At 37.6% G+C, this 27,168-nt stretch overlaps 2 protein-coding genes across 2 annotated transcripts in view; one reads left to right on the forward strand and one right to left on the reverse strand.

Moving 5' to 3' along the window:
* Positions 1-4,040, reverse strand: part of gpsm1b (G protein signaling modulator 1b) — a 107,741-nt gene extending 103,701 nt beyond the window's left edge. The window contains exon 1 of the mRNA XM_061926711.2: positions 3,879-4,040. The gene's annotated coding sequence lies outside the window, so the exon portion shown is untranslated. The remainder of the gene's footprint in view (positions 1-3,878) is intronic.
* Positions 1,422-27,168, forward strand: part of lhx3 (LIM homeobox 3) — a 26,140-nt gene continuing 393 nt past the window's right edge. Inside the window, exons 1-6 of the mRNA XM_061926713.1 lie at positions 1,422-1,532; positions 7,805-7,976; positions 11,194-11,396; positions 18,376-18,527; positions 26,318-26,489; positions 26,568-27,168. The exon at positions 26,568-27,168 is cut by the window's right edge and continues 393 nt beyond it. Of these exons, the coding sequence (XP_061782697.1) occupies positions 1,466-1,532; positions 7,805-7,976; positions 11,194-11,396; positions 18,376-18,527; positions 26,318-26,489; positions 26,568-26,992 (1,191 nt within the window). The 5' untranslated portion in view covers positions 1,422-1,465 and the 3' untranslated portion in view covers positions 26,993-27,168. The remainder of the gene's footprint in view (positions 1,533-7,804; positions 7,977-11,193; positions 11,397-18,375; positions 18,528-26,317; positions 26,490-26,567) is intronic.

A 27,168-nucleotide genomic window follows, 5' to 3' on the forward strand; every position in this document is an offset into this window, starting at 1 on the left:
GGCACTTTGAAGGTCTGTCTGACAGACCAAAACAAACAAAGCGTGCATTAACAGATCGATAAAAATTAGTAGCGAGTAGCGAGCTGAATGTAGATAAAAGTAGCGGAGTAAAAGTAGCGTTCCTTCTCTATAAATATACTTAAGTAAAAGTAAAAGTATGTTGCATTAAAACTACTCTTAGAAGTACAATTTATCCCAAAAGTTACTCAAGTAGATGTAACGGAGTAAATGTAGCGCGTTACTACCCACCTCTGCTTCTAAGACAGTCTTGTGAAATCACAATATCCCATTTTAACTAGCTAGCCACTAACATTTTTTAACAAATCATGAATTAATTTGCACCGTGTTTGTACAAATAATAACTCATGTAAAATACAAAAGTCAACTCTCAAATGTTTAAATAAATCATGTCACACTTTGAACTGGACACCAAATCTGTTATGTTTCTTTGTCAGTTATTGAAGACCAAGTCTTTAAAATATTTTCTTGGATTTTCAAATTCTATTTGAGTTTTGTCTCTCTTAGCATTAAAAATGTCGAGCAAAGCGAGACCAGCTTGCTAGTAAATACATAAAATTTAAAAAATAGAGGCAGCTCACTGGTAAGTGTTGCTATTTGAGCTATTTTTAGAACAGGCCAGCGGGCTACTCATCTGGTCCTTACGGGCTACCTGGTGCCCGCGGGCACCGCGTTGGTGACCCCTGGTATATATGTTATAGACATAATATAATATATATGTATGTATAATATACTGTACACATATTATGTATATATTCGTATATATGTTATATTTTATATCGCTATATTTAGTCTATTTATACCTGCATTGTCCTTTCCATCCTTACACTGTGTTGAACAATTTCCCTTGTGGATCATTAAAGTTTGTCTAAGTCTAAGTCTAAGTCTAATGAAATACAAAACTATGTCTGTCTGTAAATAAATAAATAAATACTACTACTAAAAGACAATTATATTTAAGGACAAACTTGCAATAAGAAACATATGTTTAATGTACTGTAAGATTTTTTGTTAAAATAAAGCCAATAATGCAATTTTTGTGGTCCCCTTTATTTAGAAAAGTACCGAAAAGTACCAGTACCAAAATATTGGTATCGGGACAACACCAGTGTGTGGGATTTAAAATTACTTAGCAGCAAATTAATGCAAGTCTAACGCTGAGATCCGTGTCCACGCCCCATTCAGCACCGTGGACAGAGTCTCCTGCTAAACACCCACCCTGGCGGAGGTCTCCCACTCAGATCAGCTGACGCCACCGCACGTCCCCGCCCCTCCGGCGAGACTTCCAAGTCTCATCTTGGCCACGCAGAACCAACAGATCCAGTTGAAGTCGTGTCCCTCTTTTGGGTGACCCACCAGCCGAGTCAAGTGCATCCTTTTTTGGGGGGGGGGCGTTTTTTTTTTTCTCCCTGCAGGGAGGATACACCTATCGTCCTGCGGTGCAGACATGTTGCTCGAACACCCGAGTTCGAGTTGTCAGAACGCCAATTTCTCTCGCTACAGTGCAGGCCAAGGTAAGACCCGTACGCCGAATTATTTATTTGAGCTTGTTTTAATCGGCCTTTGCAGAAAATAATAATGCACTTTTAACTGGCACTGCTAGAAAACATTTAATTTTAAAAATGATGATATTGTTAGTGTAGAACTACACTATATGTAACGCCGGGCGCTCTGTATTAATACGTTAAATTAATATTGTATTTCGTGTGTCAGTGAGCAATATAAGGAAACTGACCACAAAACTTATTTAAAGGAATGCAACACAAGTTAAGGTGGAAATCAACATTTTTTTCGTCGGGATCCGGATTTTTTTTTTAACTTTTATGAATTGTCAAGATTTTCTCAGTTAAATTGCAGTTAGACAATAAATCATAAGAAGGGATAACATTTAAAAAAAAAACAAAAAAAAAACCCACAATTGCGGCCTCAGATACTTAAAAAATACATATAAGCACAAACTTCAAATTTTGATGTGTTCTGCGTCCTACATTTTGCAATTTAAACATGCACGCTTGCATGCACATTGCTTGGCAACACATTTTAACACAAACAACGGGCGTGTTTTCCCACTGCATGCGTGCGGAGGACGTTATGAATGCGTAATGAGCTCCCATTGTTGCGCGCACGGCCAAGAACAGATGTTGTGCGCGTTCGGTCATTTCACACCGCCGTCATTACGGGGTCCGAATAACGGATATGGCGCACATATGATGACACCCCCCATAAAAAATCCCTACTAAAACAAAATGCATTAAAGCTCCTCTTGGCTCACCTGTTGAGCGGTCAAATGTTATAAAATTACAGGCTCTACAGGTGTCACGACAGGATCAGAAAAGCGCAAAATACTCCTCAGTACTGGTACTTGAACGCACCACTCAACATTTCCAGTAGGTAAAGCCTATTTTAACTGATGCCTCTATACATGTAAAATAAACTTAAATAAAATAATATTTTAAATGTGTTAGGTTACATTTTTAAACAAAGTTCAATTCAAAATGCACAAATATAGCCCACAAGAAAGGGAGCAATCCACAATGATGTGGGAGAAAAAAAATGACGACGAAGCTGCAAAGGAGGAAAATATACACACCCCGCATACACATTTCCTCTGCTTCATGCACTTCCCAAACGTGCACAAATGGCGCAATTGATTTTAGATTAATCAGCGTACACTCTTCATGATTTCCCTAGGCACCATTTTGCACCAAAGATCAGCGTCAATAAAATTCATTGGGGTGCTGGCCCGATCAAACATTGTTATTGAACAACATCTCTTCCCTAAATAAACACTCGTCTTAGGGTGGAGGACAGGACACTTTTAAAACCTAATTGTTCCCCAGTGATAACTCCCCAAAAAATATATTCAATTGACAAAAGTATTGATATTTGTGTATTTGTCAGCAACATTTGTTGATATACATTTATTTTCAAGCAGGTACCCGGATGTGAGTGTGAGTATAGGCCCTGATTTTTATTGCACTGGTGTCTTTAACAAATATTACCTGTGAACAAGTATTACCTAGTGAAGAAAACGAATGAATGAATAAAATAAGTTTATTTCGGTCATATAATCAACCATCAACCATTTTGTGTGACCAGTTTAACAGTACAGTTTATACACATTTAACAATCATACACATTTACACAAAAAGAAAAGAAAAGAAAAAGAATGACCGAAAAAGGAATAAGCTGAAGCCAAAGCTTATATTTGCCTGTCCTATACATTCACTGAAAATTAGATACAATAATAAACTAACATTTGAATGAATATAAATACATCTGCAGCATCATTTTGATGCTTTTTTTGTTCCTCTCATTTTAAAGGGCACATAAAAAGCTAATCGGCAATTGTTATTTCTAATTGATATTTATTTATTTATATATATGTAAAATAGGACCATTACACCTGTGCGAAAAATTATTTGCTACAAAATGATTTAAAAAAAATATATATTTTGAAAGAAAGAAGCCGTTTAAACGAATAATGCATTACCAGTGTATGCATTGTAAAATAATGAAATAACACCCATAAAAACTATGATCGTTTTCTAAATATTTTTAAATATTTTTTATTCACTATATTATCACAGGTCTACACAGACAATACATTAGGTACACCTGCACAATGTAAAATGACAGCCACTGTAAAAGCCGCCTTCGCAATAACGCGCAATAGGATGAGCAACATTTTAGAAACAGGTGTGAGTGTGCAAACGTCCACCACAATAACACACTAATGTTTAATTAATAATAAAAAATAAAATAAAAAAGCATCCATTGATTTAATTTGTTTTGGGTGTTGACGTGTGCGTGCGTGCGTATAATGCAGGTGTACCTAATGAGGTGGCCTGTGGGCTTACCTTAGAGCAGATGTGTGTTGTTGTGTACCGTGTGTATGATGTATTTCTACATCCCACGCAGTCACCAAGGGAACAAAAACACCCTTGAATAATCCTGGAAGATTTTCCACGGGCCCACGACGACGTTTAAACTCGCATGAAAGTGTGTGTTGTGCTGCGGGCCTAAAAACGAGAAGACCGCCAAAAATATGCGGAAATGCTTCTCGTATTGTTTATTTTTGACCACACGGATTGCCTGCTTAAAATACAATAGTACGAAATGATCACGAAATTTGACCAAAAATTTTTTTGAAAATGTGTACACACACATATGCCAATTTTTATTTCGATTAAAAGCGTACGAACTGTGAGTCAAAATTAATATTTTTTTTTTTTAAGTGGATCGCTGTACTTCCGGGTAAATCTTGGTCGTCGTCCAATTCTTAATCTACGTTTTAATTTTTATCACATATCTTGTTTTTGTTTCGAAACACTTTCTTCACAAAACACTACGTTAAAAAGTTTTCACATTTATACTTTCATTTATCTTTTGAAATATTGAGCCTTATTTGAATGTTATTTTCCACTAGTATCACACAACGTGCCTGTTTGAGCATAAGGAATTATTTAAAAAGAGGCTGAACTTGCTTAAATATTCATTTTAGAGCCATAGAAGGCGAGAAAATTATATCAGAGGTTCTTATTGCTTGAATGGCTGAATGAGCACCTGGTGTTTGTAAGCGAGTGTGCACTCCAAACTAAAGAATCGCTTCATGCATGTTGTATGACTTTGAGCACCACTTCACAATGGCCATGAGATTCATTGCAGCTTTTCTTTGAATTAGTAATAACCTGCTTGGATACCGTCTGCTTTTTTATTTATTTTTATTGCAAGTTAATGTGTGGCTCTTTACTTATTTTTGTGTCTATTTATTGTGTTTTTTTTTAAACTATTATGTTTTATTAGTATATATTCACAGCAAAGATGGTATTAAAAATCACCTCAAATGCTGATGAAACAATTGAACAATAATACTCATATTCTTGGGTATTTACTTGTAACACAGCATGATGTGTTACAAGTAAATACCCAAGAATATGAGTATTATTGTTCAATTGTTTCATCAGCATTTGAGGTGATTTTTAATACCATCTTTGCTGTGAATATATACTAATAAAACATAATAGTATTATTAATAATACTAATAATAAGTGGCATCTAGTATATATAATCTTCTGTAGTCCTAATTGGCAACTGACAGAGCTGTACGCCATTATATATATATATATATATATATATATATATATATATATATATATATATATATATATATATATATATATATATATATATATATATATATATGTACATATATATATACATATAAATAAATATAGATATGTTTATACATAAAAATATATACATATATATATATATATATATATATATATATATATATATATATATATATATATATATACATATATATATATATATATATTAGGGTTGTACGGTATTAGTATAGTACCGCGATACTAATGAATCATTTTCGGTACGATACCGTCTCTGAAACGTACCGGTCGAAGTCACGTCTTGTCATTGCTGGTTTACGAGCAGACGAGCATGTTCGGCAGCGCACAATCACAGAGTACTTACAAGCAGACACAGTGTGTAGACAGAAAAAGGAGAAAGGACGCATTTTGGCTTAAAAACTAAAGATAAAGGTGAAGTTATAACACTGAAACGCCCTCACGAAGAGGTGCTTTAAGACATGGCTAGCTAGCGGCTAGCGTACATCCGCCGTCGGCAGTGTTGTAGCTACTTCTAAATCAATAATCCTCGCCGCCATGGTGACAAATAAAGTAAGTTTCTTACAAGTATCATCCCTGCAGGACGAGGAATAGCTAAACATGCTTCACTACACACCGTTGCTCACCGGCGTCAAAATGTAAACAAACGCCATTGATGGATCTACACCTGTCATCCACTGTAATGATATCTAGTCGATACTACTATGATTACGTCAATATTTTTTGGCATCATAACACCTTCTTTCGGTTTTTTTAAATGTATAATATGTTTATAAACTCAGGAAATATGTCCCTGGACACATGAGGACTTTGAATATGACCAATGTATGATCCTGTAACTACTTGGTATCGGATTGATACCCAAATTTGTGGTATCATCCAAAACTAATGTAAAGTATCAAACAGAAGAATAAGTGAATATTACATTTTAACAGAAGTGTAGACAGAACATGTTAAAATAGAAAGTAAGCAGATATCAACAGTAAATGAACACGTAGATTAATAATTAATTTTCTACAACTTGTCCTTAATAATGTTGACAAAATAATAGAATGATTAATGACACAATATGTTACTGCATACGTCAGCAGACTAAATTAGGAGCCTTTGTTTGTTTACTTACTACTAAAAGACAAGTTGTCTAGTATGTTCACTATTTAATTTAAGGACAAACTTGCAATAAGAAACATATGTTTAATGTACCCTAAGATTTTTTGTTAAAATAAAGCCAATAATGCAATTTTTTTGGGGTCCCCTTTATTTAGAAAAATGTACCAAAAAGTATCGAAATAAATTTAGTGCCGGTACCAAAATACTAGTATATATATATATCAATATATATATTTATATATACACACATATATATTTCAGTACATCTATATATATATTGCAATACTTCTACATATATACATACGTGTATACATTCATATAAATATACATTATATACACACACATATATGTATATGTATACATATATATATACACACACACACATATATATATATATATATATATATATATATATATATATATATATATATATATATATATATATATATATATATATATATATATATATATATATATATATATATATATATATATATATATATATATATATATATATATATATATATATAAGGGACGGCGTGGCGCAGTGGAAGAATGGCCGTGCGCGACCCGAGGGTCCCTGGTTCAATCCCCACCTAGTACCAACCTCGTCATGTCCGTTGTGTCCTGAGCAAGACACTTCACCCTTGCTCCTGATGGGTGCTGGTTAGCGCCTTGCATGGCAGCTCCCTCCATCAGTGTGTGAATGTGTGTGTGAATGGGTAAATGTGGAAGTAGTGTCAAAGCGCTTTGAGTACCTTGAAGGTAGAAAAGCGCTATACAAGTACAACCCATTTATTATTTATTTATCATTTATATATATATATATATATATATAAATACATGTATATATATAAATATATATATATATATATATATATATATATATATATATATATATATATATATATATATATATATATATATATCAATACTACAACTATAATCAATCAAAAAAGGTGCAGAAGCAATAAACAAATATTAAACTAAAATACAGTTGCATTATTATATTAGATTTTTTTGTACATTTAACTTTAGTAAAAAAAAAAACTACTACTAATACTACAAAAACTTATCGGTGCAGTTAAATGCAACTTAATACTCTAATTTCCAATGATATTTGAAATAAAATAAAAAATAGCAACATACTCAGTAGTTTGTTTCTATAAAAAATGTAAAACATTGTGATTTTTAAATATATGTAAACATAGTAATTTTATCCTACTGCTATAATTAATCAAGAGGTACAGAAGCAATATAGAAATAATAAAATAAAATATAGTTGAAATTATTTTCTTTGTTCTGTTGTTTACATTTAACTTTAGTAAATATACTACTACTACAAATACTTATAATTGAATGCAAAAAGATGCTCTAATTTACAATGATATTCCAAAATGAAAGAAATGAAATAGTAGCAGTTGTTTTTTTCTATGTCAAATGCTGAAATATATTCAAATGTAATTACCTGACAAGCGTGGACTGACTTACTACTTTCCTTGCATGTTGCATGTGTCCAAATACAGAAATCCCAGTGTGTGCAGGCTGCAACCAGCACATTGTGGACCGCTTCATCCTCAAAGTGCTGGAGCGCCACTGGCACAGCAAGTGCCTCAAGTGCACCGACTGCCAGACTCAGCTGGCGGACAAGTGCTTCAGCAGGGGGGACAGCGTTTACTGCAAAGAGGACTTCTTTAAGTGAGTACATGCAGGAAAAACAAGATAGTAATGCTCAGTTTGGACTGACACTAACAATATGTTGATTATTGTTATTGTACTATAGTACTAGTACATTAAACAGCTCTCAGTACGATGATGCATTGCAGTTCTTTCCCACTGTAAAAGCCATTATGCAGCACTAGGGGCCTAATTAGCATTAAGAGCCTTTATAGGGACAATATGTAAATTGTCAGCATCATTAGGTCTATTATAAATTATTCCATCCATCCATCCATCCATCCATCTTCCTCCGCTTATCCGAGGTCGGGTCGCGGGGGCAGCAGCCTAAGCAGGGAAGCCCAGACTTTCCTCTCCCCAGCCACTTCGTCCAGCTCCTCCCGGGGGATCCCAAGGCGTTCCCAGGCCAGCCGGGAGACATAGTCTTCCCAACGTGTCCTGGGTCTTCCCCGTGGCCTCCTACCGGTTGGACGTGCCCTAAACACCTCCCGAGGGAGGCGTTCGGGTGGCATCCTGACCAGATGCCCGAACCACCTCATCTGGCTCCTCTCGATGTGGAGGAGCAGTGGCTTTACTTTGAGCTCCCCCCGGATGGCACAGCTTCTCACCCTATCTCTAAGGGAGAGCCCCGCCACCCGGCGGAGGAAACTCTTTTCGGCCGCCTGTACCCGTGATCTTGTCCTTTCGGTCATAACCCAAAGCTCATGACCATAGGTGAGGATGGGAACGTAGATCGACCGGTAAATTGAGAACTTTGCCTTCCGGCTCAGCTCCTTCTTCACCACAACGGATCGATACAGTGTCAAAATTACTGAAGACGCCGCACCGATCCGCCTGTCGATCTCACGATCCACTTTTCCCTCACTCGTGAACAAGACTCCTAGGTACTTGAACTCCTCCACTTGGGGCAGGGTCTCCTCCCCAACCCGGAGATGGCACTCCACCCTTTTCCGAGCGAGAACCATGGACTCGGACTTGGAGGTGCTGATTCTCATCCAAGTCACTTCACACTCGGCTGCGAACCGATCCAGTGAGAGCTGAAGATCCTGGCCAGATGAAGCCATCAGGACCACATCATCTCCAAAAAGCAGAGACCTAATCCTGCAGCCACCAAACCGGATCCCCTCAACGCCTTGACTGCACCCAGAAATTCTGTCCATAAAAGTTATGAACAGAATCGGTGACAAAGGGCAGCCTTGGTGGAGTCCAACCCTCACTGGAAACGGGTCCGACTTACTGCCGGCAATACGGACCAAGCTCTGACACTGATTGTACAGGGAGCGGACAGCCACAATCAGACAGTCCGATACCCCATACTCTCTGAGCACTCCTCACAGGACCTCCCGAGGGACACGGTCAAATGCCTTCTCCAAGTCCACAAAGCACATGTAGACTGGTTGGGCAAACTCCCATGCACCCTCAAGGACCCTGCCGAGAGTATAGAGCTGGTCCACAGTTCCACGACCAGGACGAAAACCACACTATTCCTCCTGAATCCGAGGTTCGACTATCCAGCGTAGCCTCCTCTCCAGTATTATAAATTAATAAATGAAAAATAACGCATTGATAGCAGAAAACATTTTCCGGCTTGCAGGTTTCTTTACAAAAATAATGATTTTGAGTTTTGAGAAACAGCATCCTTTACAATGGACATTTTTTTTAAAGGAGTTAAATTTCACTGGAAAAATAGGGTTTTAACAAAGTAATGATGTTTATAAAGCCTGTTGTCTTGATAATTTCAGAAGATTTTGCAGATTAATGTAGTACAAAAGTGTCATAATTTTAGGTGCAATAGGAGTCCCAGATTTTATGTTGTTTTGTGGAATGTTTTGTTGAGTATAACACAAGCTTCGTCGCTGAAAGTCAATGAAATCTTTGAATAAGCTTATATTTTCTCACAAATTTAGTATTTCCATTGACATTTCCTATATTTTTTTAATGCCCATTGTAATGCCCGTTGTGGTTTTTGTCTTGCAAAATAATGTAATGGTACATTGTTAAAATTGACTAAGATTTCAAAGTATTTTTTCACAATAAAATACTGTGTCCAAATGTACTGTAACATTACAACAAATGACTGTAAAAATGACGATGCCTTTATAGGTTACAGCAATTAACTGTTATGTCACAGTGAATAATGTAATCACCTCTGCAATATCACAACAAATTGTAATTGTAATTGTAAATTCAAACTGATTTGTCCCCTAAGGCAGTGGTCCCCAACCACGGTACCTGGCCGCGAACCGATCGGTACCGGGCCGCACAAGAAAAAAAAAAAATATATATATATATATATATTTTTTTTTTTTTATTAAATCAACATAAAAACACAATATATACACTATATATCAATGCAGTCTGCAGGGATACAGTCCGTAAGCACACATGATTGTATTTCTTTATGAAAACCCCCCCGCCCTTAGGGCTCTTAGGGCAGTGGTCCCCAACCTTTTTGTAGCTGCGGACCGGTCAACGCCTGAAAATTTGTCCCACGGACCGGGGGGATTGGGGGGGGGGGGGAAGTTAGGGTATTTTTATTTAATTTTTTTATTTATTGTTTTTATTTTTTGTCATAAAAAAATACAATCATGTGTGCTTACGGACTGTATCCCTGCAGACTGTATTGATCTATATTGATATATAATGTATACATTGTGTTTTTAATGTTGATTTAATAAAAAATAATAATAATAATAAAACATTTTTATTTTTTTTATTTCTTGTGCGGCCCGGTACCAATCGGTCCACGGACTGGTTGGGGACCACTGCCCTAAAGGGTTCCGTAGCTGCTGTTAAAACGAGAGAGTAATTAACAATAACATTACAGTTGTGAAGTGACAGCATACAGTTGTAATTTTACTGTAATTAACAAAGAAAATGACAACTGTGAGGTTACAGCATTTAGTTGCAACTTTATTGTAATTCACTGCAAAATCACAGCCTGCAGTTACAGTAAATTGCTGTAAAGATATATAACAGTACATTGTTGTGAATGCTGTGAACGTAATGCAATTATTAGCCAGCAATTTGCAAGGATTATTTTCTATACAGTGTTCTTCCATTTTTAATTTTCAAAGCAGCCTTTTTTGCAATTTTGTAAGCTCGTCTTCAATACTTCACTGAGAGTGTCAACATAAACAGGCAGATTTTCTGATGTGTGCAACAGGTGTCCCTAATATTGTGTCACTTCTACAAATACAGTATACACATTCTGATGATCAAACCTTGTGTCCCAAAGGAGGTTCGGGACCAAATGCGCGGCCTGTCAGCAGGGCATCCCGCCCACGCAGGTGGTGAGGAGGGCTCAAGACTTTGTTTACCACCTGCACTGCTTCGCCTGCATCGTGTGCAAGAGGCAGCTCGCCACGGGGGACGAGTACTACTTAATGGAGGACAGCCGGCTGGTGTGCAAGGCCGACTATGAGACCGCCAAACAGAGAGGTCGGTTGGTTCTGTCGTTGTTATCATTTGAGTAAGTGCAAGATCTACCCGGGTCAGTTGTAACGTTTTAAAGGCTATAAAGTGGATATGGACTTGACTTGTAAAACAAAACGCGCATGGCTGATGGGGTGCACTCAAATGCACTCTTGCTCCGATTTGGGCACACATAATTCCAAAATAGATGTTATTATATGATGAGCCTATTAGATACTATATTGGACAGGGGTGTCCAAACTTTTTCCCGAGGGCCGCACACTGAAAAATGTAAGCATTTGGAGGCCATTTTGATATTCTTCACTTTCAAAACCAATAGGATTTTCTTTGACAACTAGGGCATAAAACATAAAAAAAATACTTTATGATTGGCAAATAGATCTGACGTTGATCTAGAACAGGGGTTCCCAAACTTTTTGACTGGGGGGCCGCATTGGGTTAAAAAAATGTGGCCGGGGGCCGGGCTGTGTATATATAGATAGACAGATAGATAGATAGATAGATAGATACATATACTGTATATACATATATACATATATATACACATAAATATACATATATACACATTACACACACATATATATATATATATATATATATATATATATATATATATATATATACATACATACATACATACATACATACATACATACATACATACATACATACATACATACATACATACATACATACATACATACATACATATATATATATATATATATATATATATATATATATATACATACGTACATACATATATATTTATTTATATATATATATACATATATATACATACAAACATACATATATATTTATATATTTACATATATATATACATACAAACATATATATATATATACATACATACATATATATACATACAAACATATATATATATATATATATATATATATATATATATATATATATATATATATATATATATATATACTGTATATATATATATATTACGAGCGTGATGATGTCACATTATCGATGGGAAAATGCATTTTTAGACAATGCGATTTGCCTGAGCGGCTAGGAGACACCGAGAGTAACAAGCGGTAGAAAATGAATTACAAAGGACAGATTTGAAAAAATAATAATAAAAAATAATAATAATAATAATTTTTTTCTTTTTTTTTTTTAACTTGGGTCTTGGACGCGGGACGGATCGCCAGGAGTTTGGGGACCCCTTCTAGACATTTAAGCATTAAATAATATATTAAAAAATAATAATATATGACTCATTTTTAACAATTTTATGACTGAGACCATTCCGGGTCCTCGGGACCAAACTTATAGGGAGCTCTAAAGGTTACCTAAACAAAACAACAACAAAAAAATCAAAATACTGTTTTTTTATGGCAAAAACTAAATACGCTGTATTCCCACCCACCACCCACTCCAAAAAAAAAATGTAAGTAAAATATTTGATGTGAGTTTTGAGGATGATGATGATGTGATGTGACTTTTTCACGTTTGTTTGGTTTTAACAGTATTTTTAGAATGTGCCACTGGCCATTAAAAAAATAGTGTGGACATTTTCTTTACTTCAAAGATAGAAAATGAGAGTTAGAGTTCATTCACCTCTAACAATATTTAATTTTTTTTACAAAAATACACACACCTGAAATTCTCCGGAGAACCATCCTTTGGTTCTCAGGTTGTTCAACTAATAATCTCACTGTGGTATAGAAATGACAAAAACAGGTAGTAAACCGCTGTAAATTGGGCCTGACCATGGTAAAATAAATTCCGCAAAGTAGGAATTATTCATCGTAATTTTCTGATGTTATAAATGTGGTTCTTAATATCATGAAAGGCCTCTTGACTTTATGTCCATCTTTGCACTCTTTTAATCCAACATAGTGATGCTGGCTGAGGCAGAGCCAATCAGTGGCCACGATACTGAAAGACATGCTCGGATTGATTTAGTCTCCTCTACTGGCCAAGACCACTGAAGTATTAATATTTTTATGTCATTTATGTTACGTTTTGGTGTATGTCTGGACCCCGGGGTGCAGAGACGGTCCTTTTAAAAGGGAAAACGCAGGTAAACACAAAAGACATGTGCAAATATAGCGTAGGAAGCACTTGTCTCTAATTGCCAATCAGGGACAGGTAAGGGAGACACCGCTCAGACTATAGGAGCGGTGGTAAATGGAGGCAAACAGGAAATGGAACAAAAAATAAGAGTGCCGGACAGGAAATAATGCAAAATACAACTGTCATATGGGATCCAAAAGCCAACATTTTAAGAATAATCAAATATAGAATTCTACACATTGAGTCTTTTAGAGTGCTAAAACTGCCAAGAGTTAATCAATAGTCAATATATCAGTGTGCAGCTTTTTAAACATCAAAAACTGGTTTTTAAATACATAAACAAGGTTGATTGTTTTTTGGGTTTTTTTAGCACTTTGCTTTTCCTTTCTTTTAAATGGTCAACATTTTATTAGTCATTTTAATTTTTGTAACAGCTGAATGAGCAAGCACGGTTACAGTATAAATACATATTTATGAATGAATTAGTCATTTTTGTTGTTCGTAAGCACATGCCTAAAATAACTTAAGCTGCATTTTAAAGTTGATGGAAAAAATAGAGCCAATAAATATGTGTACGCTTTATTATCCGACTAATCGTTCTTATTGTCAATTATAATTGTAATCAAATACATAAATGTATTATTAAATATGTCATTAATGTATTTAATGTACATGTACATTTAATTATTTAATTCATTATTTAATAATGAATTTAATGTAAAAGTGCTTTTAATTGTTTTGCTAATTATGTCATGATTTAATTATTTATTTAATAATTTAATGATTTATTTAATTATTTCATGAACCTGTGTGTCAGGCTTTTATCTGTCAAACTTTAAGCTATGTGCTGAGTTTGACAGATAAAATACATCCATTAAGCCCTGACTCAGGTCCATTAAATGATGAAAAAAATATTAATTTGTGAAATAATTGATTAACTCATGAAATATTTCATTAAATAATTAATTGGATGATTAAATATTTAATCCAATATTGAAATAATCCCACATTTGTGTGTTTGAAAATGCTTAATTTAGGCCAAAAATACTTCGAATATGCTTAAATAAATCTACAACAGAGTGAAATCGCAAACTTCAAAGCGACATGCAAGAGTGGAATAAAAAAATTTTTTTTACAATCACTGTCACTGATTGACAATAATTGTAGTGCATCATCCTAAAATCGACCCCTAATACCGGTAATATGATTACATTAATTCAGAATGTTAGAAACAGCTCGAGTACAATTAATTGTAACCTCAGTATCAATCAAACACATTTAACACCTCTCTACAACGCAGCATTATTTAAAGGGAATTCTGCATTGGATCTCATTACTTTGTCCCTATCATTTTGTGAGTTTGAAGATGCAGTCAACTTTTATCTTCCATCTGTTAGTTTGGATTTACCACCCCAAAAAAACAAAAATATACAGGTTTATTTTACGAATGAGAGGGTAGAGTAATTACCGTATTTGTCGGACTATAAGTCGCAGTTTTTTTCATAGTTTGGCGCTCCAGTGCGACTTACAGTATTTATGTTTTTTTCCATTTTTATTATGCTTGTGCAGGTGCAACTTATACTTCGGTGCGACTTATACTCCGAAAAATACGGTACTCAGGGATATAGAGAGGTGTCCATTTGGACAATGAGCTTGTGTTTTGCCAACAAATGTGCGGAGATGATGTGATTATGTACGGCAGAAGTCACTTAATGGGCATTAAGATTTCTCGGCACACATAGCTAAATGTTGTTTGCATCACTTAGATTTTTGATGCATTCAAGTAAAACGTTTAAAAATGAAAATTGCATTTGTGCACAAATATTTGGGTCTCTTCTAAATAACATTTTTATAATACTAGCGAGTAATCACCTGTGAATAATCATGATTAAACCGAATTCCAAAATGTGATTAATCTGATTAAAAAATTTATCTTTTGACAGACACATTTTTTTTAAATATTCTCCAGGGAATTTTTCCACCAATGACACACTGTAGTGTAGTTTAGAACTGGCAGTGGCATGGTCGCCCTCTCACTGTATTTTTAAAATAAAAACATGAATAAATGCTTACATTATTATGGAGCTGGCGATTAGCGCGCTAGTTGCCAGTTAGCAGCGCTATGCTGTAATAGTTGAATATCATAGTTTTGCACATTAACAAGGTATCTTTAAAAACGGTTTAATTGTGTGAATGCTCCAAAAGTATGGTTTTCTACGCCAAAATTAATCTATTTATTATTCAACTTCAACTTATTATTCTTCTTCTCCAGATTTTGGCGCGCTCTACCTTCCACATTTTTCACCCGATTCAAACCGTTCCAACTTCAAACTGTTCAGCCTATTCGGGAATCGCGGGCTTTCCCTTGGCAAATTCCAAAAAGTCCCAGATTTTCCAGAATTCCAGCTTTTCCGGGACATTTTTCCCATTCAAAATGAATTGACCATTTTTGAAACTTTCACCATTTCCACATTTTTCAACCTATTCAAACCATTCCACCTTCAACACATTCCACCATTCTGGAAATTCAAACTATCATTTTTCCAAGTTAAAAAAAATTCCAGGATTTTCCAGAATTCCTGCTTTTCCAAAGCTCTATTTCCACCCTTTTTTCTGGCGACTACTCCTTCTACATTTTTCAACGCATTTCAACTGTTCCACCGTCAAAACATTCCTCTTAATCAGGACTGGAAAAATTTCAGTTTTTCCCGAAATTCCAGGAATTCTGTAATACCATTTCTCAATTTAACATGGTACTACTTCAACATTTCTCGACCGATTTGAAAAATTCCAACACTCATTAAAGTTTTTTACAATTTTCCAAAAAAATTCTCGCTTTTCCCGAAATTCACAATTTTTTTCTGAAAATGGGACATTTTTCAAAACTTGACAACTTCTAAATTTTTCATTTAATTTAAACCGTTTCAACTTCAAAATATTCAGCCTGTTCAGAAATTGTGTGCTCTCCTTCAACAATTCTAAAAAAAATTCCCATATTCCCTAGAATTCCCAGTTTTTAGGGACATTTTCCCCATTCAAAATGAATTGGCCATTTTTCAAACTTCCACCATTTCCACATTTTTCAACTTATTCAAACCATTCCAACATCAACATAATTCCACTCATCCTGGACATTCAAACTAACACTTTCCCAAGTTTCAAATCAAATTCCGGTTTTCCTGGAAATTCTAACTCTTCAGCATTCATATTACATTTCTACTCTCTATTTTATGCTGCTGCTGTCACATATACTGTGGTATTGTACATGGTAATTGTTATATAATGTATATATGTTATAGACATAATATAATATATCTGTATATATAATATACTGTACACATATTATGTATATATTTGTATATATGTTATAATTTATATCGCTATATTTAGTCTATTTATACCTGCATTGTCCTTTCCATCCTTACACTTTCCATCATTGTAACTGAGCTACTGTGTTGAACAATTTGCCTTGTGGATCATTAAAGTTTGTCTAAGTCTAAGTCTAAGTCTATCAGCATTTCAGTTCAACTTCAGCATTGGAGCATCCTTTAGGAATTGCCTCATCTAGTTTGTAAATAAGATACAAAAGTAGGGCAGGAGTCTACAAACTTTTTCCAACAAGGACCGCATACTGAAAAGTCAAAGCATCTGGCACCATTTGAATATTTTGTCTCTCTTTTTTTTAAAAACGTTTTTAAACAGTTTTTTGGTTTGATTTTATTTCGATAATATGCTGTGGGCCAACAAAACTAGAGCTCTCAGACACAAATGGTCCCCGGGCCACACTTTGGACGCCCCTCCATCGGTTTGAATGAATGAATGAATGAATTATTTATTTATTCCGGCAGACAGACATGTATAGCAACACTTCATCACTCTTTGTAATTTGACAGACATGCAACGGCACCCACCGAAAAGGGATACGGGAATAAAGCAAGAATGCTTATCCATGTCCCGCCCCTAATTTACAATCAACTTATATGTTGACAATTTCAGAACAAGTATAACATATGATAATGGATGAGAATGACAAGTCAGTATACATACACCAATATGGATATACCGTATTTTTCGGAGTATAAGTCGCACCGGAGTATAAGTCGCACCTGCCGAAAATGCATAATAAAGAAGGAAAAAAACATATATAAATCGCACTGGAGCCCGGCCAAACTATGAAGAAAACTGCGACTTATAGTCCAAAAAATACGGTAATAGCATTGAGTGACCATGAGATTAGCTCCACCTTACCTGGGTATCCTTCCTCTTCTGAAGCCTTGTCTGGTGTGTTATGTCCCTTATTCCACAGTGAGTTCTTTTGCACCTGTGTCCCACAGTTGAGATAGTCCAAACAACTACCGGTAGTCATGATTTTGATAGTTTCCCAACAACTCATTTTTTACCGCAAGGTTGAACACTCTTAGGCTAGAACACAATTTAATTTCTCCGCTCACATTGTCCCACAGTTTCACCCCCGCTATAGATAACATTTGAGCCTTGAATGTGGAATTCACCATGTTATGTTTGAATTTCCGGACACCCCTGAGTTCATGTGGACCATCTCTGAGTGACAACAGACTCTGTATATTTGCAGGTAGAGCCCTTTGTCAGGCCATAAACATAACTTGAAGGCTACTGTATTGGATTATATCATGTAGTTTAAGAAAATTACTCATTATGAACAGATCGTTGGTATGAGCTCTATACGGGGCATAATGTATAATTCCAATTGCCCTTTTCTGGAGCTTAAATAGCGGTTCAATAGTGTCCATGTAGGTGTGCCCCCAAACTTCAGCGCAATACTGTAAATGCGGAAAAACGTTGAAGACCCCTGCTTTGGAGTCCACTATTCAAATAGACATTGTCTGATTTCTATTGTTTTTCTTCAACTCTTTGTCCAATTGTCCTACTCTTCTACTGTGTGCCTCCTCAGAAGCCGACTCGACGGCGAAAAGGCCGAGAACGACGATCACGGCCAAGCAGCTGGAGACCCTAAAGAACGCTTATAATAATTCTCCGAAGCCGGCCCGCCACGTCCGAGAGCAGCTCTCCTCCGAGACGGGCCTGGATATGCGGGTCGTGCAGGTAACGTTTATTATCGTCCATTAGGGAAACTGATCCATTAATGTCCTGACTTCATTATCCCGGGACAATGGCGGCTGAGCTGGCAACTGCGGGGGGAGCGATTTACGGCAAGATGGAGCAAAATGAAGTCCGCATCAAAGTCAGCACGGTTTAAGTGTGAGATCGTTAACAATGCTAAGAGGGAAAGGGGGCCCTTCTCGCGTGTTGTTGCCCCCCCGGCCGTATATATTGTTTTATTTGCAAGGACAAACGCGGGGGACAGAAGCCACTAAAATGCTCCTCATTATTCAGCGAAAGGGAAAGAGGCGAAGAGGGTTCACTCTGGGGCGGAATATCATTAAGGGGGGCATGTAAAACTGCTTTTTGTGCTTTTAAGTTGGCCTGTGAAATGAAATAGCTGAGAAATGGAGATATTTCACACACACTTGTAAAACGCAGGGACACCGTTAACTGCACTTGACATTTAGATTGCAATGTTTTTGCATATTCAAGTCCTAATTTCGTGAAAAGGCAATGTTTTTAGGCATTTTATTTTTTTGTCAATAATAGCATCAGGTTGTGCATTTAGGAGTTTGTTATCGATGTTTTTATAAGTGTCCAAAAAACCACTAGATTTCAACATATCTAACAAATGTGCATACTAAATATAAGCAGGATCGTAGCACTAAATTATGGGCCCCTATAGACCAGACTCCCAAATGGCCCCCCATCCCACCTTAAACCCAACATCGCAATCCCATACACACACTTGGTATGATTACATGCACTAAAAAACTGTTTATTACATGGATTTGGTTGAAACCATAAAATAAAAAATAAAAAAACGTAATTAGTTTTTTGACTTTTCAAAAGATAGGATTAACATAGCTATAACAGTGATTCTCAAGCTGTGGTACGTGTGCCACTAGTGGTGCACTGGCTCCATCTAGTGCAGACCTGGGCAAATTAAAAGACCCGGGGCCCGTTAAGCTTTTCAATCTGGCCTGCCGGAATTTTTTTTTTTAGATCTTTAAGATGGAAACTGTAACCGCCATTATGATGTGCAGTGATGTTTTCAAATGACCGTAAATCTTGAACTATACAAAATATTTAAATGGTTGGAATCTGCGCTTTTGCGTGATATACTACTTACTATGGTAATAGTCATAGTAATAGTCACAGCAGCTCAGACCAGGCACCAAGCAGTGTGGGTGGGGAGCGTTTCCACAGAGTGTTTCCAGAGCGGCCAGCCTGAAATGCGGGTGTCAGGGACAGATGCGGAAGGAGATTTTTACAACAAAGTTCTTAAGCTTAGTGATATATCGGATTGTAGTTTTTTGTTTTGTTTTCTTTTTCGCGTTCATATTTCGCTGTGTTTGTTGTTTTGTTGCGTTTCACTTGATTGTAAAATATGTCGATCGATAGGGGGTGTGACGTTCATATGTTGTCAATATTCAGTGTTTTATCGTTCATAGTTAATATTGTAAATACCACATAATTTTTTTCATGTACATTCTGGGTGTCTCATTCAGTAAAAAAATTTAAAATTCTATTACGTTTTTTAAGGCGGTCTGTCATAACGTTTTTAGCATTCAATCAGACAATATTGTGAGGTTTTATATTAGTGTTCCTAAAAATCAGATATACCGGCCACCAGACTTCTTTTTTTTTTTCTCAATTTGGCCCACCCGAGTCAAAATAATTGCCCAGGCCTGATCTAGTGGTACACCAAATAATCACTTAAATATTCAAACACTGTGTAACTGTTTAAACTGTGTGTAATGTTACAGTGGCCAAAAATATTAAATATACTTATGAAATAAAAACCTCTGTTTTGTTTTTAAAGAATACTTAGGCCTACTACGCTACTGTATTTCAATGTTGGCCACTATGGTGGTACTTGGTGAAAAAAAGTTGGAGACCACTATTGTAGAACAGATCTAGATAACCCCCCCCCCCTTGTTGTTGATCCATTTTCTACCGCTTGTCCCTTTTGGGGTCGAGCTATCCTAAATAGCACGTTAGCATTGATTAGCTTGCAGTCATGCATTGATTGATCGACTGATTGAAACTTGTATTAGTAGATTGCACAGTACAGTACATATTCCGTACAATTGACCACTAAATGGTAGCACCCGAATAAGTTTTTCAACTTGTTTAAGTCGGGGTCCACGTTAATCAATTCATGGTAATTCATGCACTGATCAAATATGCTTGATTAGCACTCCGACAAATCAATAACATCAACAAAGCGCACCTTTTTGCATTCACGCACAGTATAAAACTTTTGGTGGACAAAATGAGACAAAGAAGGAGTGGAAGAGTTTACATGTAAACAAACTGTTGCGTCACAGTCCACACTATGGTGGGTTCAAGAACCGCCGAAATTAGTAGGACAATACGATGTTCACCAAATACTCTCATCAGTGAAGCATACACACAAGCATATTAAACAGTGGGCTTTCTAACAATTGGGAAGGTTTGTGTCATGTTTGTCTTCAAACAAAATACATACTAAAACAAAACAATTATTTCCCCCTTTTTCCATTTTCAACCTTTTTTTAAAATTGCTACACTAGGGCGGTTCGAGAGCCGCGGGTTGCTGACCCCCCAGTATATGGTATGACAAAGTTCCTCGAATTCATGAATCATAAGCATGAACGCTAGAAACACATATTACCGTTATAACATTATTAAAAAGTACTGTACTTTTTGCATAACAAGGGACTTTCAAAATATGCAACATTAATATTGCTAAACTAGCATCATCAGTGTAGGAAGATCTGCTGCAAATAGGAAACTGTTTAAGCCTGGACCGTCCCTTCAAAAAAGCAGCTGTCTGGGGGTCCTCAGAAGGAGTCACCTTTAAGGGTGCTGAAATATCCAAATCAGTGCGATTGGCTGGCAACCAGTCAAGGGTGTACCCGCCTTTAGCCCGTAGTAAGCTGGGATAGGCTAACCCCGCCGCTCTAATGAGGAGAAGCGGTATAGAAAATGGATGTAAGGCAACATCCAAATCACAGTCCTTGGTTATTCAGATTCAACATTTTAGCAAAATATGTTGTAGACCAAAAATCCCTCCATATTCCCTACTGCTCGTTAGTGTTACCATATCTGAGTTATTGTGTAGAAATATGAGGAAATAACTAGAAAAGTACACTTAATTCATTAACGGTCTTACAAAAAAGATCTGTTAGAATAATACATAATGCTGGATATAAAGAACATTCAAACCCTTTATTCATTGAACTGAAAATACTGAAATTCCACGACGTAGTGAATTTGCAAACAGCTAAAATTATGAACAAAGCAAACTACAATCTGCTACCCAAGAATGTACAACAATTCTTCTCAGCAAAAGAGGAGAAGTATAATCTTAGAGAAAAATGTAATTAAAAACATTTGTACGCACGTACAACACTTAAAACCTTCAGTATATCTGTATGTGGAATTAAATTATGGACAAGAAATCAAACAATGTACTAATATAATCCACTTCAAGAAACTCTCCAAACTTAAAGTGCTTACAAAATACAAAGAAGAAGAACCATGATGAACATTTTAAATGTATTTCATCCATCCATTCATTTTCTAGATAATCTTACTTATTTCACCATATGAAATATAACTTCATTCACTCATGAATCTTTATTTATTTATTTTTTTATGTTATTACATATGGAGTATATTGTGAATAAATTGAGAACAGGAAGGGGACAAAAGTTTTATCAACTGCTATGTAATGGAAAAGGAGTAGGATTAAATAAGCTCTGCTTCTTCCTACTCCTTTTTGAACATGTTGAATAGAGAAACTGGAAATTGAGATGTGTCATGTTGTGTATTCGAAAAAAACACAAACTCAACTAAAATAATGTTTTCATAATTTTCAAAAATCGAATTACATTTTAAATGCATTTTTAAAAAGGCGTTTTTTTTAGGGCATTTGCGCGTGTACATCAGCAGTTAGCTGTTTTGAAAATATTTTTCGTTATCATTTCATATTGTGAGGATCGTGTTGAATCGAGAATCGATTCTGTATCGAATCGAATCAAATTAAAGTTCAACTTAAAGTCCCAATAATTGTCACGCACACACTAGTAGCGGTGAAATTACCCTCTCCATTTGACCCATCCCCATGTTCGCCCCCTGGGAAGTGAGGGGAGCAGTGAGCAGCAGCGGTGGCCGCGCCCGGGAATCATTTGGTGATTTTAACCCCCAATTCCAACCCTTGATGCTGAGTGCCAAGCAGGGAGGTAATGGGTCCCATTTTTATAGTCTTTGGTATGACTCGGCCGGGGTTTGAACTCACAACCTACCGATCGAAATTGTGAGTTATCGTAAGAGTCACATCCCAAGTAGTGTCTTGGGCATGACGTTAAAGTGCATCCGGCAGTGGAGGCTCCTCTATGGGGTCTTGGGGCACTAGGAGGTTAACCCCTTTACTACTGTCACCCCAGGTGGCCCTTGGCAAAGGCCTAGTACCTGACTGCCCCCTAGCCAGGGATACGGTGAAGACCTCAGCGGCGGAGCAGGCGGAAATCGGTAGATTTTAAAGGGGAACATTATCACCAGACCTATGTAAGCCAGAGGTGGGACCAAGTCATTGTTTTGCAAGTCACAAGTAAGTCTCAAGTCTTTGCCCTCAAGTCCGAGTCAAGTCCCGAGTCAAGACAGGCAAGCCCCGAGTCAAGTCCAAAGTCAAGACTGGAAAGTCTCAAGTCAAGTCCTAAGTCCTGCATTTTGAGTCTCGAGTCCTTTCAAGTCCTTTTAACCACAGACTAATATATTAACACAGATTGTGTATGCTTTTCAAACGCTGTATTTATTTATTAAAACAAGTGCATTTTAAATTGCAGGAAAGAAAATTGTGCTGACATTGCACTTTATAATAGCACTATTAACCAGTCATTTTAAACATTAACTCATTCCTTTACAGAACAAACACATTGAAAAATAAAGTGCAAATGTGCTTATTTGTACAAAAGTGTTAACATTGAAAAAACATGACATATACGTGAACATAACAAAAAAGTTGTACTTTTTATATGTCAGGGCCCTATGCTGCATTGCATTTGCAAAAGACCAAATTAGCCAAGAGTCTGTCAGTCATTTGTGCACGATGGGGGCGTAGTATGATGCCACCATGGCTGAAAACTCGCTCCACTGGAGCACTGGAGGCAGGCACTGCCAAGACTCTCATGGCCACTCGGAACAGTGAAGGAAGAGTCTTCATGTTCAATGCCCAGAACAAAAGGGGGGAGAGAGTTGTTTTGGGTTGGTGCACTACTTGTAAGTGTATCTTGTGTTTTTTATGTTGATTTAATAAAAAAGAAAAAAAAAAATATATATATATATATATTTCTTGTGCGGCCCGATACCAATCGATCCACGGACCAGTACCGGGCCGCGGCCCGGTGGTTGGGGACCACTGAGGTAAACAACCAACAGTATGTCAGAAAGCTAGCTAAAACGGTACACATATTCATAATATAGTATACATTTTAACTGACCTTTATTTTACTATTTACTATGCATACTGCAAACCGTTTTGTGTTGACCACCTCGTAATTTTTATACCCAAACAAAATAATTTTAGGTATCATTTTTTGTTCACTGGCGTGTGGTTTGGACATGTCTTCTTCGTTGGTTGTCCTGCAATTTGATTGGATGAATGCTGTGTGATGAAAACAAAGTAGATCTAATTTGATTGGCTGTTGTACTGAGACCACACCAGCTGACACACGCAACGCTGATAGACAAGTACACAATGAAAAATACGGAGTGCTCCCGAATAACTTTTTCATCTTTGGGTTTTGGGGAAAGTAGCAAGTCATGTCAAGTCATGTCAATTCAAAAGGCTCAAGTCCAAGTGAAGTCACAAGTCATTGATGTTAAAGTCTAAGTCGAGTTGCAAGTCTTTTTACATTTTGTCAAGTCGAGTCTAAAGTCATCAAATTCATGACTCGAGTCTGACTCGAGTCCAAGTCATGTGACTCGAGTCCACACCTCTGATGTAAGCGTCAATATATACCTTGATGTTGCAGAAAAAAGACCATATATTTTTTCAACCGATTTCCGAACTCTAAATGGGTGAATTTTGGCGGATTTAACGCCTTTCTATTATTCGCTCTTGGAGCGATGACGTCACAACGTGACGTCACATCGGGAAGCAATCCGCCATTTTCTCAAACACCGAGTCAAATCAGCTCTGTTATTTTCCGTTTTTTCGACTATTCCGTACCTTGGAGACATCATGCCTCGTCGGTGTGTTGTCAGAGGGTGTAACAACACGAACAGGGACGGATTCAAGTTGCACCAGTGGCCCAAAGATGCGAAAGTGGCAAGAAATTGGACGTTTGTTCCGCACGCTTTACCGACGAAAGCTATGCTACAACAGAGATGGCAAGAATGTGTGGATATCCTGCGACACTCACAGCAGATGCATTTCCAACGATAAAGTCAAAGAAATCTGCCGCCAGACCCCCATTGAATCTGCCGGAGTGTGTGAGCAATTCAGGGACAAAGGACCTCGGTAGCACGGCAAGCAATGGCGGCAGTTTGTTCCTGCAGACGAGCGAGCTAAACCCCCTGGATGTCTTGGCTCACACCGTCCCTTATGCCACCGAAGATGATCAAGAGAAGAATATCGACCCTAGCTTCCCTGGCCTGCTGACATCAACTCCAAAACTGGACAGATCAGCTTTCAGGAAAAGAGAGCGGATGAGGGTATGTCTACAGAATTTATTAATTGATGAAAATTGGGCTGTCTGCACTCTCAAAGTGCATGTTGTTGCCAAATGTATTTCATATGCTGTAAACCTAGTTCATAGTTGTTAGTTTCCTTTAATGCCAAACAAACACATACCAATCGTTGGTTAGAAGGCGATCGCCGAATTCGTCCTCGCTTTCTCCCGTGTCGCTGGCTGTCGTGTCGTTTTCCTCGGTTTCGCTTGCATACGGTTCAAACCGATATGGCTCAATAGCTTCAGTTTCTTCTTCAATTTCGTTTTCGCTACCTGCCTCCACACTACAACCATCCGTTTCAATACATGCGTAATCTGTTGAATCGCTTAAGCCGCTGAAATCCGAGTCTGAATCCGAGCTAATGTCGCTATAGCTTGCTGTTCTATGCGCCATGTTTGTTTGTGTTGGCATCACTATGTGACGTCACAGGAAAATAGACGGGTGTATATAACGATGGTTAAAATCAGGCACTTTGAAGCTTTTTTTAGGGATATTGCGTGATGGGTAAAATTTTGAAAAAAACTTCGAAAAATAAAATAAGCCACTGGGAACTGATTTTTAATGGTTCTAAACCTTCTGAAATTGTGATAATGTTCCCCTTTAAGAACTACCACAAGGGCTGCGATGGCGGAAGAAGGCTGCAGCAGAAAAGGGTCCCCAGTCGTCTTGGACTCCATGCCACTGGACCCTGACCCAATTCTGTCAAGGATTGTGTGGTGGCTGTCTGTGCACCAGTCTCCCCACGTTAAACTACCGTATTTTTCGGAGTATAAGTCGCACTGGAGTATAAGTCGCACCTGCTAAAAATGCATAATAAAAAAGGAAAAAAACATATATAAGTCGCAATGGAGCCCGGCCAAACTATGAAAAAAACTGCGACTTATAGTCTGGAAAATACGGTAAGTCACACACAGGCATCCTCCATAAAGGGATACACCCCTACCAGGAGGATCGTCATACTCGTTTGAGTGACCGCCGATGAGTGTCCAAAAGGAAACAACCCCTAAATTGGGGTTATATAAAACCATATAAATGTCCTGATACAAGAATTGTATTGTCCTTTACAGGTTTGGTTTCAGAACAGGCGGGCTAAAGAAAAGCGGCTAAAAAAGGACGCCGGACGCCAGCGATGGGGGCAGTACTTCCGAAACATGAAGAGGTCGCGAGGAAGCTCCAAGTCGGACAAAGACAGCATCCAAGAGGAGGGCATGGACAGCGACGCCGAGGTGTCTTTCACAGGTGAATCCAACAGTTTGTCGAATTTATGTCCATTTGTCCGCGCAAGAACCTAACAAGCGCCGTTTTTTGTGAAAACAGACGAACCGCCCATGTCCGATCTAGGCCACTCCAATGGCATCTACAGCAGTAACTCTCCAGCCATGGGGGGCCGCCAAGGGGCCACCAACCACGCCTCCTTCCCCTTGGAGCACGCCGTCATGCCCTCCCAAGACCAGTTCCACGACATCCGTTCCAGCAGCCCCTACGGCCTCCCTCAGTCGCCGGGGTCCCTGCAGGCGCTGCCCCGACACCAGCCTCTCATCAACAGCTTGGTCTACCCCGATTCGGGTCTTTCCATCCTGACCCAAGGCGGCGGCGGGGGCATCAACCCCGGCGTGAGGGTCTCCATGGGCGCCGCCAACGGCCCCAGCTCGGACCTCTCCACCGGAAGCAGCGGGGGATACCCGGACTTCCCGGCAAGTCCTGCGTCCTGGTTGGACGAGGTGGACCACGGCCAGTTTTGATCCCTTGATAAGAAACAAGACTTTTATGATAGACTGTTTCCTTTTGAGTCTTCATTAAGGACTGGTCATTGGTGCGGTCTTTGGATGGAGAACTTCATAAAAAGCACTAATTTCCACAAATAAACATTGCCGTTTCAAAGACAACGTGAAGACTGCTTCCTCCAATTCTCCGACCT

The sequence above is a fragment of the Nerophis lumbriciformis genome, linkage group LG32 (genome assembly GCF_033978685.3).
Source record: "Nerophis lumbriciformis linkage group LG32, RoL_Nlum_v2.1, whole genome shotgun sequence".
NCBI classification, from domain to species: Eukaryota; Metazoa; Chordata; class Actinopteri; order Syngnathiformes; family Syngnathidae; genus Nerophis; species Nerophis lumbriciformis.